The sequence below is a fragment of the Pongo abelii genome, chromosome 1 (assembly GCF_028885655.2).
Source record: "Pongo abelii isolate AG06213 chromosome 1, NHGRI_mPonAbe1-v2.0_pri, whole genome shotgun sequence".
NCBI lineage: Eukaryota > Metazoa > Chordata > Mammalia > Primates > Hominidae > Pongo > Pongo abelii.
Window position 1 is genome coordinate 56,438,696 of NC_071985.2, and position 16,870 is coordinate 56,455,565.

The window sequence follows — 16,870 nt, forward strand, 5'->3', positions numbered from 1 at the left end:
TTTTTTTAATCCTGACAATATTAAATGCTGGTGACGATTTGGAGAAACTACATCTCTCATACATAGCTAATAAGAATGTACAGTGGTACAGTCACTCTGGAAAATAATTTGGCAGTTTCTTAAAAGAAAAACAATCATACAATACCATACAACCCAGCAACTGCATTCTTGGGCTTTTCTCCCAGCAAAATAAAAACATATGCCTACAAATTAATATGTACATGAATGTTCATAGCATCTTTACTTGCCACAGTCAAAACCTAGAAACAATCCAAATGTCCTTCAGTGGTCGAATGGTTAAACAAACTGTGGTACATTCATATCATGGAACATTACTCAGAAATAAAAAGGAACAACCATTGACCCATGCAACAATTTGGATGGATCTTCAAGGGAATTACAGTGAGTGAAAAAAACCCATCTCAATGGTTACATGCTATACGATTTCAATTATATTCTCAAAATAACAAAGTTACAGAGATGGAGAACAGATTTGCTGCTTGTCAACCATTAGGAATGCAGTGATGACAAGAGGAGGAGAGGAGGTTTGGTGTGACTATGAGGTAGCACAAGGGATCTTTGTGCTGATAGAACAGTTCTGCATCTTGTTTGAGGTTATACAAATCTACTCCTGATAAAAGCACATAAAACCACAAAGACACAGACATACATGCACACAAGGGCATATAAAACTGGTGAAATCTGAATAAGGTTTGTAGATTGTACCAATGTGCTGGTTTTGATATGATATACCATGCTGTATCATGTTATGTAAGATGCTATCATTGGGAGAAACTAGGTGAAGGGCAATTGGGGCCTCTCTGTCCTGTTTTTGCAACTTCTTATGAATCTATAATTATTTCAAAATAAAAAGTTGAAAAAAAAATGACCTCCAATCCAGTGGCGTCACTTTTAGGAATTTATCCAGGATACACTCAGACATAGGTACAAAGAAGCATACACATGAATGTTCACTGCAACCCTGTTTATAATGGCAAAAAGACTATACTCAACGCAGACTCTCTCCAGTGTTGGCACAGCCATAGGTTGACAGGGTACGCAGCCAGTTAAAAGGAACAAGACAGTTACTGTATAATGAATGCTTACCTCAATTAAAACATTTTTTTACAGAAGACAACGATTTCCAAGATATATTATTAAGGGGACAAAGTAAGACACAGAAGAATACTAATATCTGTGTTAGAGAGAGAGGTATTTATACATCAGCTCATTATCTACAGAACAGGCCTGGAAAGGTCCCAGGAATCTGTACATAGTAATTACCTCTAGAAAGAGAAACTGGGTGCCCCTTGAATTTTGTAGCATGTGAATAAATCAATATTCATTAATCTAAAGATTCCCACTACCACCACCATGGTTTCGTACTCGGGTCAGTCACCAAGACTTTATCAAATCTCTCTCTCTCTGGTTTCCACAGGATTACTTTGCCACAATGCTGTTTTCCTCTTTATGCTCCTCCTGACACTGTATATATTAACGTAAACCACAGCTCTAACACGTGACCCTTCCTGATGCAATATACCTTCTAGGACATAGTTTATTCACCAGTCTGAAAGAAATCTCTCATGAGCAGCATACCCCAACGTATCAGTCAGGATCCAATCAGGAGGGAGACAGAAACCACACTAGTCATTTGTTTTTTTCCATAAAATCCAGATTCTGCACAAACTAGTAATTTGAATAGAGAAAATTAAATGTAGAAAATTGTTAATAAAAGATAGTTTACTAAAAGTAATAAAGAAGATTCTAACGGGTACGGAAATAACAAAGGGAGAAAGAACACTAAGAACTCATGAGTCACTCCCCAGCACTATTCCAGGGCTAAGATTCAGAACTCTTTGGAGAGGGCATAGTTGCCACAGGAACTTGGGCTGTAGATGGAAGAAATTTACCAAGGGGAAAGGCCAGAGCTGATCGAATCAGAGCACCTCACCCGGTGGAAGAATCACTGGAGGTTCTGGGTAGGCCAAAGGTGTTCTGTAGGGACATTTTACCAGGCAGCAGAGAAACTTGAAGGAAGGTGTGGGCCACCCTTACGAAGGTTGTTGAGGTGAGACTGACCTTCTGCAGGCCAATCTGCTGGCAGCCAATCAAATAACAGCACACCAGAACCAGAAAGAGAAGCCTATTCCCCTTGCTATTGCCTTACTGTGTCCCTCCAATGAAAAAGCCTAACAGTGAACCTGCTCGCAAAGGAGAAACCTGTACAAGCATCGAGTTTCAACACTGCAAAGCAAGGTGTACCTTAGAGTTCACAGATAACAGATTGATAACTGGTACACCCCACAATTTTGAAGATGAATTACAGTGTGGTGATTACTATAATTTAATGGTGTGCTGATGTTATAAAAGTATGGAAGAGGGAAAAAGTGAATTTTTAATTACTCCTTACTAGATATTGCTACGACTTCTTAGTCTTCCATATATATTTGTGTGTATTCACTTCTTCAGATATAATCTGTGATCATCCCCATACAAGTAGATTTCAAGATTTTGTAGTATATGTGTGGAAAATAAAGATCTGATTTTCATAAATCAATGAGAACATGGATAACATTGATGTAAACACATCTTTGCTCAATTAGCTTTAAGAGCATTAATTCTGGTCTATATTTTTTTCTCATATGGGATAATACTAACAATGGCAAATACCTTATGCTGTTCATAATGTGAAGAATCACAAAAACACACATCTGTTATTTGATATGTACAAACGAAGGTAGATTTCAAAGATGTGAATTTGAGCTGACTCTTGAAGGGTAAGAACACATTCCAGGCAGGGAAAGAAACATTTACAGAGGTATGGAGACGCGAAAAGGAATGGTGTGTTGAGAGGCTGCAAAAGAGTGTATGTGGCGCTCACGTCTTTGGGAGGGAAGGATTAGATGAGGCTGAAAGATAATTAGGCCTTAGGTTTTCTCAATCTTGTTAAATTTGTAGATCCCAAGGCTGTAACCCACAAAGGCCTATTTAGTAAGTTTGGGACAGGGGCTAAGGAATCTGCATTTTAATCACACAACTACCTACCATTGGATGCTAATGCTCATGACCCAGACAAGACAAATACTGTATAAAAAAATTTTTACTTAGTACTATAGGTCTCCAAAGTAGGGCATACACACCTCAGGGACTATGCAAGATAATTCAGTGGGGTGCTAGAAGAAGATGTTAAAATACATATTTGTATTTAAATTCAACTTTATTAATAGTTAATATATGGGTACAGATGCCTTCATCTGATCTGTATATAAGGTGAGGGGAGAACAAGACCTGACAGTGAAGCCTTATTCCCTCGCATCCAGCATACCATGACAGATAACAGTTTACAGACGCCACACAAAATGGAAAGTGGCACAAAAAGATTTCTAGGAAAAAAAAAATCAATAGATTAAAAGATAACAGTAACAATGCAAGCATATGGGAACAAGGAAATGGCAGAGTTAACCCTTCTCCTAAACCTGTATTAGCTCTTTGCCAAATTACAAGGATAAAAATTATAAAATCAGATGACCAGAAGTCTGTGAATACTTTTAGAAAAAAGTTTGTGCCACGTAAAGAACATTTTGAAACATCTTGAATATTAAAAACATTGTATTTTGTGCTTTTGTGGCTGAAAACATATTACCTACCAAAACTTTTGTATCTTCACAATATAACAACTTAGAAATAACTTCCTGACCTATTTAAAAATCTCCAAAACCTCAAAAGAAGTTGTTTTAAAAATATTCCAAAGTGCTTTAATGGCTTTTAGAAAGCTACTTGTTAAAAATATGTAAGTTCTGATTAGTTGCAAGAACAAATGTTGTTCATCTTCCATGAAGGCAAACATTTGTTGTCACTAAGGTTGTGAAATTTAGAATGCTTTCATTCACTCTACTCCTCTGGCTCAGCTGTCACTTCTAAGTTTTGCTAAGATAGCTTACTTTAGTACTGATAGTTACTAGTGTGAGATTTTTCCATGTATTATCTTTTCTGCTTGAAGATTACTTAACACTTAGGTTATAAATACCCAGCCACTCTATCAGAGAATACAGGCCTTTGTTATAATTTGCTGCCTGTTTAAAGTTTTTATTTTCCTTATGTGAAGTTATACACACACAGATATATCGTTTGGATCATTACATATCCTCAAGATGAATGATCTTACCTGAAAAAAGGATTCTTGGTTGCATTCTAAAGTCTAGAGATGTAATTTTCCTTTTCCTTTGTAAATTCCTCTTTTTACCCTGAAATTCAAGAATTTGAATATCTCCTCCATGTTTAATAGCATCTCAAACTCAACATTCCGAAACTAAATTGATTCCTCCAGCTGCTACCACTGCAAAATCTGATCCTTACACAATCCTCCCCATCACAGTATAAACAGAAACTCCATCCTTTGTTACTGAGGGAAAAAAAAAAAGTGTTTTTGATTTGTATCTCACATATTGTAATCCTATCCATCTACTTTCAAAGTATTTACAGAATCTCACCATTTGTTTTCCTCCACTGATACTACACGGGTCCAAGCCTGTGTCATTTGTCTATATTGTTGCAATATCCAATGATTTGGTCTCCTGGCTTCTGCCTTTGCTACCAACCAGGTTGAGTCAATTACTCTTAAATCACATATCACTCCTCTGCTTACAGCTCCTCAAATGGCTTCCCATATGTATCAGCAAATTAAAGCCAAAAAGGCTTCCATTCATCTACAAGGCTCCGTAATCTTGTTCACTACTGCCTCTGCCCTCATCGCTCACTCTTCTTGCTCCCTCCACACTAGCCAAGAGGATTCCTTAATGGTCCTTTAAATGGCAGGTATGTTCCTGCCTGCCTTAAACTTCCTGTTCCCTATCTGGAATGCTTCTTCCCCTGCCCTCGCTCTCCCCCCCCCCACCACATATTTACCACACTAGGTACCTCACTTCAAATTGCTTAAGATCAAATGTCTTATCTGAGATGTCTCTGACCATCCATATAAAATAGTAAATCCTGCCACTACCTTATCCCACCATAGCCTAGTCACTCTACTATGCTTTAGTTTTTTTTTTGCATTACTTACTACCACCTGAGACATATTTATTCATTTACTTCCTTCCACCCAATAAAGGAACTAACATTGCTTTGTTCACCCTGTATTCCCAGCAACTAAAACAGTACTTGTCACTGCAGGAAGTAACAATAAATATTTGAATGAAGTTTATCTGCCCAGGTGTGTCCCCACACTCCAACCCCGCCCACGTTGCTTGGAACCTATTAGAGTGAGAGCCCTTTCGAACTAAAGTTTCCTATAGTATTTAGTAATTGTGCCCTCCTGTATCATTTCCCTTTTTCTCCTTGTGGTTCTTCACTTACTCACATTAAATATCTTAGACTCGTCTTCTAGGTGTTTTCATTTTTGAAATCTCCGTGTCTTTGGATTTTTACTCTTCCAAAGATAACTACTTCTACATGATATCCCAGGCCACTATTTAGTCCCCAATAGTGGCCATGCCTCTCTTTTTCTACCACATTTTAATGTGGTTTAATTGCTAGAAAGCTTATTTTATACTGACTGAATTTTCTCAGGTGCTTTTTCAAAATTAAAGTTGTCATTCATCTCCACCAGCAATTCTTTTTCACCATCCATTTCTTCTGTGTTCCTGTTCTCTCTAAATGCTATTTTTCGTTAGGTTTCCTTAGATATTCTTCTTTGTCCACTCACTCCCCATTTAGCATAAATCAAACTGTGGGATACTCTGAGTGGAAACAAACTTGTGAGCAATAGAAGGCAGCTCTCTTCTGTAGGCTGATTATCTACTAACCAGCAAGTTGCCACTCCTCATCACAGATGACAGGAGGAAAATCTCTTCCAATCTCTTTTTTGTTTTTTTGCTATTTACTTCCCCTCCCTCAGCCTCACAGGGAGATGTGGAATTGAACCCACCATGCAGCAACCAAACAGATACTCTGAAGCTAGTCTTCCTAGTACCATACATATGAACTGCACCGCTTTTCCTCTAAATCCATGTATCTTTGAAAGCAAGGCTCTTTCAGTTCGGATCCTTGCTGAAGGCTTCATAGCTGCCTGTCTCTAGATCTTCATCTGGATTACAAGAAGAAAATCAAAGCAAGCTCTCTTTTCCATCTTCTGGTAAAATCAAGGGACTGTATACCCTCTTATTTGCCCAAAGGCTCCAGGCTCACAGCAGCTGCTCTATTCAAGAGAGGGTAGTTGGCAGATGGAAACAGAGATTGAGGGGAGGGAATTTAAGATACGTAATCAAACCATCTCCCTAGAACCTGTTTACGATGAAGGATGTAACTAAGTTTAAAAGTGGGTGGAAAATAAATACAGGGTGACAAGATGAAAATACAAGAAAGAGATACAGTAATAGTGCAAAATGCATGACAGAGTGGGAAAGGTATAGGAGAAATACATATGAATGGACAAGTCCCTGATGGGTGACAGGATGTTTAAAACACTGGAATAGGAGGAAATAAAAGATTCTTACATGCATACAGGTTTGTGAGACATAGCATTAAGAAGTCCGTGGCTTCTGTTTCCTCTGTCATGAAAAGGTGAGGTCACTTCTGGGTGAAGAAAGTGTAAAGCTGGATCAATAGCTGGATCATAACATCTAAGGAACTGGCAAGGGAGTGAGTGAGAAGGAAAAACTCAAAATCAATCGCCAAAAAAGAAAAGGTAAACAACTTCATGCTTGCTAACATGGAAATGGATTTGGGTAAGATTTAGATAAAGTTCAGAATAGCATCTAACCATCTCACTGTAGGCAAAGAAAATTCACAACCTCCCAAGAATTCTCCCTTAAAACCCAGAACAAAGCAAACTGAGGAAATCAGCCAGCCCATAGAAAAGTCAAAGAAAAATCCTCAAGAATGAAAAATCTTTCCTACCACACCAAAATCTCCAGGGATTCCTTTTAGCCAGCCACTCACCATTGGGAACCGCTCAGGATATTCTCTCTTAGTAATGAGTTGCACATACAACTGGGGGAAGTGACCCCAACGCTGGCACTTAATGAAACCTTAGAGGGCAGAGCTCAGATTTTCCAACAAAGGTTTTACCCACTTTCAGTATCATTAAGCGACAAAAGTAGCAAAGAACACAAGAACTAGCCTCACATGAGAGCAAACTTAGAAAACAAGACTCAGAGGGTGGGAAGGCTGTCAGTAGTGTCTTAGTAAAAATCCTCATCATCTGGGCTAATGGGACAAGTATGTAATTCTTTAACAATTTGGATGTTGGAGAAAGGCACTGAAATGATCTATACCTTCAACATTTTATTAATTCATCTTTAAATATATTTTCATCTTTAAATATTCATCTTTAAATATCTAATCAAAGTTTTTAAAGCATGGATCCTGTAAAGCTAATGCCAACCAGTCACCGGTTACCTTCTCCTTGCTGCCATCTTTCTTCTCACTCCTATGCTTGTCATTCTCATTTCAACACTTACATGAGTAATTGCAGCCCCGTAGATCCTTGACTCCTCATTTTAATGAATACCTCACCCTATCTCAGTTACTTCCAAGGTCTTGACTTTTTTCTCATCAATATCTCACCTCTGAAGTCTTGACTTCACACATCCCATCCTCTGACCACCTCCCCCATCTTTCAGGCTCACTTCATTGTTGTTATCAGTTCACAGGACAGCACCACTTTCTCACCATTCACCACCTCCCCTCTATCATGTATTCCTTGAACAGCTTAGATTCCATGTTTCAGTACTACAATTATTACCTTGAAAATATCTTCAACTCCCTGGCCTGCTTCTACTGCCATCAAAATAGCTTAAAAATCTAAATGCAATTCTCTATACCTGAAATCAAGCAACTAAATGTCACCGGAGAAAAATCACACTAGGTTTGCCTAGCTTTGCTTAAATTCATGACAACCCCAGAAGCATACAACGCTGTCCAAATTAGTACTTTCCCATTAAGCTGAAGTTTTCTTCTCCTCAAATTCCTACATCAAACTGCTTTAGCCTTAAACTACTTTTATGTATCTCAAATTTATTTCATCATCAGTGACCCTTACACTTCCTTTTTGTCCTCAGTAGTACATTATGGAATAAAAATATATTATCTAAATATATAAATATTTTAAAATTGTGATATAGTCAAGCCCTTTAAAAACATCAGTGATGCTTAATTGTGCTAAAACCACCGAATGAGCCACAAGGAAGTTCACTTGATCTCCCCCCAACCATTTACACGGACTCGACACACACTTTCAAACTATTCCATTTTAAAGAAAAATGTGTGTATTATTAAAAAGAGAGAAATAGATGGCCATTACACTTAGAGTATTAACACTGTGAACTCCATGAAGGCAGTTCTTCTGTCAGTATCCATTACTATATTTTATGAAAGTGAATATGTTGTATAACCCAATGTTTTGACTTGTACTTTGTTGGCAAAATAATCATAGTCCAATAAAATATCCAAATGTAATCAAAAGTATCTCCCAAATGTCTTCTGCTTCACTATGGTCTCAGTCCTATTTACATTACTTATGTAATAGAAATCAGCATTCTCTAGATAAGGGTGAATTATAAACTATAAATAATTCTGTGTCAAAGGATCCACAAGTAATTATGAGACAGATTCAACAACAAAGCCTTCTTCAGAGCTACTTTACATTGTTTTCTAGGGTCATTTAAGAAAATAAAGAGGAAAAATTATTCCAACTCACCATAAATGCTGATCATTACATGAGTAAACATGAAAGTACTTTAGAAAATGAAAGAAAAAATGCTTATTTGGCAATGTGCTGTTATTTATATACTAGCACCTTTGAGCCTTAAAGAAATTCAACAGCATTTACAACACATGCTATATCTATTTTAGCTATGCAGATGCTCACTGAAAAGCAGATAATCAAAGGAACAGAAGAGCAGAAATAAAATACATATTTAGTGGGCACTTACGAATTGAATAAAAATTAAGTTTGAATATAGCCCATGAAACTCATCATTAAAGAAATTTTGTTGCAGAAGATTCACAATTATTGGTACCACTGACATGATGATGCTGTTAATGCTCAGATTATATGAGTACAGTTTGTTTTGAAACTACCAAATGTTAAAATCAGAATGCTCAAACTGTAAAGGTAATGTAATTTACCAGGACACACTCTTAATTCTATTACAATAATAACATAGAAAATTTGACCATAATCAAACTGTAAGTTCAGCAGAGCATGAAGCTTGCTACCATTACGAACTATGATTCTATACATTATTTAACTCGTTAACAGAAACTGTAAATGGTTTTAACTCATTAGTTTTCAAAGTGAAATTTATATTTCATTTATTCCTCAGAGAAATACTATGCCTGACAAATCTCAATAATCTTTTCATGTAAAGATAACATTCCAGCCCACAATACAGCTTCTAACTTCTTCGTATGAATGTTTTTGGGGGATTGAGGACAAAGGGAGAATGGAAATGTCCCCAGTGCTCTTAACACAAAATAGGGCAACATGTTTTATTTACAATTAAACCTAAAATTTAACAGCCCACCAAACTGGAATCAGAATCAGCAGAACAGGCCAGCCATGGTGGCTCATGCCTGTAATCCCAACATTTTGGGAAGCCGAGGCAGGTGGATCACCTGAGGTCAGGAGTTCAAGACTAGCCTGGCTAACATGGTGAAACTCTGTCTCTACTAAAAAATACAAATATAGCCAGGTGTGGTGGTGCGCACCCATAATCCCAGCTACTCGGGAGGCTGAGGCAGGAGAACTGCATGAACCTAGGAGGTGGAGGCTGCTGTGAGCCGAGATCGCAGCACTGCACTCCAGCCTGGGCAACAGAGTGAGACTCCATCTCAAAAACAAACAAAGAAAAACAAACAGAATGAAAAATAAAACAAAGAAAAACGAAAAGAATGAGTAGAATATTTTATCAGTTCACATGGCACCCAAACTTAAACTCTAATTAAGAACCACTTTGAGAAACAGCACCAACTGGTGGTTAAAAATCACTTACAGTGCTTCCTCTATGTACATGAACTGCATTACTTATTAAGCATTATAATCAAACTCAGGTTAAATAGCTTTTAGTAAATTTAAAGTGGACAGAAATGGAATTCAATGGCAAACAAAATCCTCAGACAGATCATTTGCTTAAATTCGACATAGCATGAACCCCATTTTTTGAATTTTGGCAATAAAACTAGTTTTATTTCATTAGCTTTACTCATATAAAAATGCTTACCGCTTTTCAGTAAATGGCACATATTTATAACTTCCAAGATGCCCTTATAAAGATTACCTAAAATAATACACAGAAACCCAAAACACATAAAAAACCTGCAAGTATTATCTATTATATACTAACTAAATATAAATCTTTATACATCTATTATACATTTTCAATTTTTCCTTAGTTATTATTCCAACAGATATAAACAATGCTGGGATCAACATACTTGCAAATGTGCCAACAAATATGCCAGAATATATAGGACATGGCATTTCAAATATTCCCAGTCCAATTCTTAAGTCAACTTTAGTCATTTCTCCACTTTTTATTTCTATCATTAGAATAGCTGGGTGAATCTCAAACACAAGTGAATAAATAGTAGAAATTCAGTCAAGTAATATTAAGGCTAATGTAATTAAATTTTCATGTTGTACTTTTTTAAAGAAACAGAGCAGCTGCCAACTTTTCAGCTGAGAACAAATTTCTATAGTTCTTATTTTATAAATTACTTCTCAGCATTCTATATGGACTTTAACCAGAAAAACCAATAATTTCTTTATTAAGAATCTTTTTTTAAAAAGTATGTGTATATGAAGGGCTTTAATAAACTTCCAAAAAAATTAAAAATAAAAAATTTAAAAAGACTTATCTTACTCATAATTTTGCATTTAAACAAGCAATTTCAAAACACAGTTTACAGCTACTTTCTAAGCCATTAATTTGACTAGCTTTCATAAATAATTTTGTATTTGTAATATTATAAAATATACTGCTAGTCTCAAAAAATTTTATATACTTTAGTTCAACAAATATTCCTCCCCACCCCTCCAAAAAAGAACAATGTAATCATTTTAATTTTTGTTAGCAGTCACAAACATTTTTATTTAGGAAAAATATTCCCTCAATATTTATTAGATAATGAATCTTATTTAAATGAATAGTTTACTTTTACTTTTCTGTGTAGACCAATTTAAAAGTATGCCACTTTCCTTTCATAAGCAAACTGTATTTGTCTCATTCTACATGGCAGATCAAAAATTAATACTTCTTTCTGCCTTAAAAATTATGAGATTTTCCTCATTATGAATTAGTTGTTTCTATATGGATTACTGTTGTGCTGCTAAAAACAAATGTTAGTAAAAGTTATGGAGACATGGGAAAAAAACAAACTATAATACTAGTTAATAATGAAATACATTAAACATTGTTTAAATATTAAACAGTAAAATACTCCTATATTAAATAAATAATTAAAAATTGCATTTGTCAATGGGAATATAGGCCAATACCACCAATAACAGGGATGGTCTAGTGCAAAGGGTGGCCACAAAACAACAACAACAACAACAACAACAAATCAAAAACCACACACACATACAGAAAAGAAGGAAGAGGAAACACATTTAATACTGGTACTGTTTTCAGTAACAAATTAAACCAGTGATTCTGAATCCTTCCTGCACATTCAAATTACCTGGAGAACTTTAAAAAAAAATACTGATGACCAGGTCTTGTCTCAAATTACATGAAAATGGGAATCAAGATTCAGGCATGGATATTTTTAAAAACTCTCCAAATGATTCTAAAATGCAGTCAGGGTTGAGAGCAACTGATTGAAACCTACATATTTCTTACTGTTCCCTGACTGAGAAGAATGTCCTGTAAGTATAGAAATAGAACTTTCTTTTACAGGTTGGGCATACAAGGGTATCTCCAGTTAGCAGTAACTTATGGAGGGGTAAGTCAAGTTATTAATTTATACTCCATTTCCATTAAAATATCTACTTATACCTCTCTTCATTCCCTGTAATTCTGTACTCTCAAACTCCAAGACCAAGAAGAGTCAAACTATACTTTTATAATAAATTTGTTACACTGAAAATACATTATTCATTCATGCATGTAAGTATTTACTGAATGCCTACTATGTGCAAGGCACTGTGTTAAGTACTGCTATATAGGACCATGTCATGGGAGAATAAATAGGGACTGGCTGAAAATTTTTGTTTTTTAGAATAAACAGCTAAAAAATAATGGAATGAAATTAATTACATGGACCTAAATAAGAGACTAAATTGTCAAAGAGAAAAAGAGGTGCTTATACTAAGGGTCTGATTTTAAGATAGATGGTTATAGCATATTTGTCCTTTTCCTAATGTTCCTTTACAGTATTTCCATACGCCTTTGAATATACATAAGGCAAATTCAAAATAGAAAAATAAACCTCGTTCAAAGTAGATGTTCCTAATTTTAACCATATTCTGTCTCAAGTAAAGTTCATAAATAAGTACAAATACCAAAAATCTTTATGGGAAGGTAGTTCATATTGACTTGTAGTAGTCTTGACAAGTAATCTTACATAAAAATATCACAGATTCTGGTCCTTGACTATTTCATCATGGAGAAAGTTTACACAACATGTAATTTATTTTGGAAATAGATTTATATGCTAAGAAAGCCTAATGTGAACAAATTTGAGTTTTATCTTTAAGGAAAGAAGACGCTAAGAAGGGAGGAAAATAGGGGTAGAATCTGTTCAAACCTTGTAAGTATGCTAAAATCTAGTAATTTAAAATGCTGACTGTTCTCTTCTGAAGAGCCTTGTAAATATCATGTGAATAAATATCTTTTCTAGTTACTAGTGGTATGAACTATGTGATCACTTAAAAAATAATAACTTCTCATTTTTGTGACAGTGTTAAATTTCATTAAGAAGCTACATAATGTCAGCTTAATACCTATGGAAGGCCTAAATGTTCACCAAAAATATGTTAACCTAGGAGAAAATTGCTGGGAATAAAAATGGAGAAAAAAATGACATAAGACTGTGATCAGCAAAAATTCCAATGGCAAAAACAGTTTAGGAAAGTAAAGCTTCCTAGTTGCCTTTAAGGAAAAAAAAAAAAAAAACGAAGTGAAATCAAGGTTCAAGGCAAATGGTCACTTGATGTACCTTGGATGCAACATTTTGTCTAAAGTAGAGAAATAGTAAAATATTTCACTAAGTTAAAATATAGTTTTTATATTTTATACCATATTGAATACAGACATAAAAATACCAGTGTTTTTCTCTTGTATCTTTTCAGACAATTAAGCAAATGTTTTCTTTGGTGCCTGGGAGTTTATCAATATTTAGGGATAATGGAAGATAAGAACTCCAAGACTGACAAGCCTAAAATAGAAGATTCAAAATCCTATACCATAAAAATTAGAATCAAAAGTGGACTAAAGAGAAAAGGAGCTTAAAGTTATACTGCAATAGGGCTGATACATATTCTTCCCCCAAATCATACTCTGGCTCCCAAAATAAAAAATACTACAGCCTATTGTGGTTTTAATCTGTGTTTTGAGATTTTTTTCAAATGGAAAGATATTACAGATAGAAACACATCATTCTAGGTTTCAAAATCACCAAAGTCAGTGAGAAGAATGTACATTCATTTAAATGTAATCATTTGTAAATAAAGAAATCTTGAAAAGGCTGAACAGTTCAATCAAATTGAAGAATTGATCTTGATTTTTCCTTATTCTTTTTAAATAAAGAGTAAGTGTAGATATAGTGTACATACAAGTTGACATTCTGATTCATTCAAAATAGTCGCATCCCTTTGCTTGGTTTTGGATGTTCCAGAGACTAAAATTTAATACCATTCATAACATAGTATTTTCAGTAAAAAGAATTATAGAGCAATGAAAAATCAGAAGATGGCTCAGAGAGCCTTATAATCTCTAAATATACACACATTTATAACCTGCATTTATTTTCTAAAGAAACAAATGTTAAGTAATGCTAATTTAACCAATGGAGAAAAAACTTCTATCAAAATATACAATTTCCATTACAGACTAGAAGGCTAATATTAAAAAAATAGTTGTAAGCCAAAAAGTTTGCTTATATGGATGACAGGCATCATCTCCTTGAAGCACAAAGCATCAAATAAGGTCTTATAAAAGATCAATCTGTGACTTTCTTCATTTTTAAGTTCTTGATAAATTCATAAAGCTTGAGTCTCAATTTCCAGAAATGGAGGAGCCAAATAATTCAGAATCTCAAGTGGGATTTATGCTTTACCATGTACCTGAAAAAAAATATTATGGTAGGTTATAATGACTATAGGAATTTTAGAATTTTTAGAATAATGCACGTAAAAACAAGTTGACATTTCTTAAAACTTAAAATCAACAGAATAAAATGCTGTTTTCTAGAAAACTGGAAATATAAAGACTTCTGGAATAAGCTAGAATTAACACTCCTCTTATTAAGTAATATAATCTAAGAGCGTCTAGCTACAATAATATATGTTTCACATATATCATGAGAGACTTGCACCAAAAATGTTACAGATTTTAAGGAGCATACCTCAAAGAGAACCAATTCAGTGGTATTTACTGTGATCATATGCTGTTCTTAAATTTGCCAATTACAAAGCTGTTATTAATGTAAAGGGCTTTATGAACACTATACTAGTAATTAAAATAAATTTTAAAAAATCATTTCCTTTTGTGAACCATCCGTAACACAAATAAATCCAGAATCAGAGATCTTTCAGTACTTGCAAAAAACATAGGGTTCTCTTAATCAAAAGTTCCTTGGATAGAAAATAAGGTTTAAAAAGGTCACACAGATAATTAGAGACAGATTACAAAACCAAGACTAAAGTCTAAGTCTTCTGACTCAGTTTAGTGTTACTTCTATCAGGCTATATTAAACTCTCCATCTAAAGTAATTATACAATAAAAAATTCTTATTTACTGAAGATAAGCATCAAGTTAATGTTGAAAGAAGGGAATTAGGAAATAAGACTGACAACTCTATGGAACTTAAAATTTAACTGAGACAGAAAAATTACAATAAAACACACATAAGCATATTTTAGAATCGGAATTACCTGTCCAATGTTTCCCAAAACCGTAAGAACACTGGTCTATCCAAATGACGTTTGTGATAGCTGAGTTCTAATACTGTTACATCCCATTTCTGAACATTTGGATCCAGACGAACTTCATCATACTTCAGATGGAAGGCTTTAACTATAGAGGGGGTGGAGAGAAGTAATCATTTTTTACTCAAAATTAAAAAAAAGAAAAAAATTTCTTTCTTCCACCAACTGAAGCCATATTATAACTAAAGTGATCTTTTAAAATATTATCTTTAAAAACATTCAGGGTTTATACATGCCAGCCACTGGAGACTAAAATGAGGAATAAGGTAAGATAAAATGCATATAGTCTAGTGAAGGACAGTAAGAAAGACTATAAGGGTGGTAGGTTATCACAGAAACACAACAGTGCAACCATACCTTGGAGATATTGTGGGTTCAGTTCCAGACCACCGCAATAAAGTAAGTATCATAATAAAATGAGTTACGCATATTTCATGGTACCTCATTGCATTTTTATAAAAGTTACATTAACACTGTATCATAGTCTATATTAAGTGTGCAATAGCATTATGTTGAAAAAACAATGTACATGCCCTAATTAAAATGTACTTTCTTGCTAAAAAAAAAATGCTAACAATCATCTGAGGCTTTAGCAAGTCCTAATTTTTTTTGCTGGTGTAGAATTATGCCTCAATGCTGATGGCTGTTGACTGAACAGGGTGTGGTGGTTGATGAAGGTTAGGGTGGCTGTAGCGATTTCTGAAAATAAGACAACAATGAAGTTTGCTGCACTGATTGACTCTGCCTTTCACAAAAGATTTCTCTGCAGTATATGATAATATTTGACAGCATTTTATTTATAGAAGAACTTCCTTTAAAATTGGAGTTAATCCTCTCAAACTCTGCCGCTTTACTATATTTATGTCATGTTCTAAATCCTTTGTTGTCATTTCAACAATGTTTACGGCATCTTCACAAAAGTGCTCACTGGAGTGAATTCTATCTCAAAAAAACCACTTTCTTTGCTCATCTGTAAGAAGGAACTCCTCATCCATTCAAGTTCCAGCATGAGAGTGCAGCAATTCAGTCACATCTTCAAGCTCCACTTCTAATGCTAGTTCACTTGCTATTTCCACACCCTATCTTTATTTCCTCCACTGAAGTCTTGAACCCCTCAAAGTCATCTATGAACCATGAAGGTAGGAATCAACTTCTTCTAAACTTCTGGTTATGTTAATATTTTGACTTCCTCCTATTAATCACAAATGTTCTTAATGGCATCTAGAATGGTAAATCTTATCTAGAAAAGTTTCAATTTACTGTTCCCTGATCCATCAGAGAAATCACTACCTATAGCAGCTACAGCCTTACAAAACTTATTTCTTAAATAATAAATCTTGAAAAGTCTAAATTACTCCTTGATCTATGGGCTAAGGAATAGATGTGTTAGTAATCATGAAAACATTCATCTCCTTGAACACCTTCATCAGAGCTCTTGGGTGACTAGGTACATTGTCAATCAGCACTAATATTTTGAAAGGAATCTTTCTTTCTGAGCAGTAGGTCTCAACAGTGGGCTTAAAATATTCACTGAACCCTGCTGTGAACAGATGTGTTGTCATTCACGCTTTTTTGTTCCATTTCTAAAGCACAGGCAGAGTAGACTTAGCATAATTCTTAGCGGCTCTAGGATATTTAGAATGTTAAGTAACCACTGGTTCCAACTCAAAGTCCCCAGCTGTATTAGCCCCTAACAAAAGAGTCAGTCTGTCCTCT

General features: G+C 34.9%; 1 protein-coding gene across 1 annotated transcript in view; it reads right to left on the minus strand.

Moving 5' to 3' along the window:
• Positions 1-11,060: 11,060 nt before the first annotated feature.
• Positions 11,061-16,870, minus strand: part of CDC73 (cell division cycle 73) — a 137,458-nt gene continuing 131,648 nt past the window's right edge. Inside the window, exons 16-17 of the mRNA XM_002809673.5 lie at positions 15,101-15,242; positions 11,061-14,290 (exon numbers count right to left, since the gene is read on the minus strand). Coding sequence (XP_002809719.1) covers positions 14,254-14,290; positions 15,101-15,242 — 179 coding nt within the window. The 3' untranslated portion in view covers positions 11,061-14,253. The remainder of the gene's footprint in view (positions 14,291-15,100; positions 15,243-16,870) is intronic.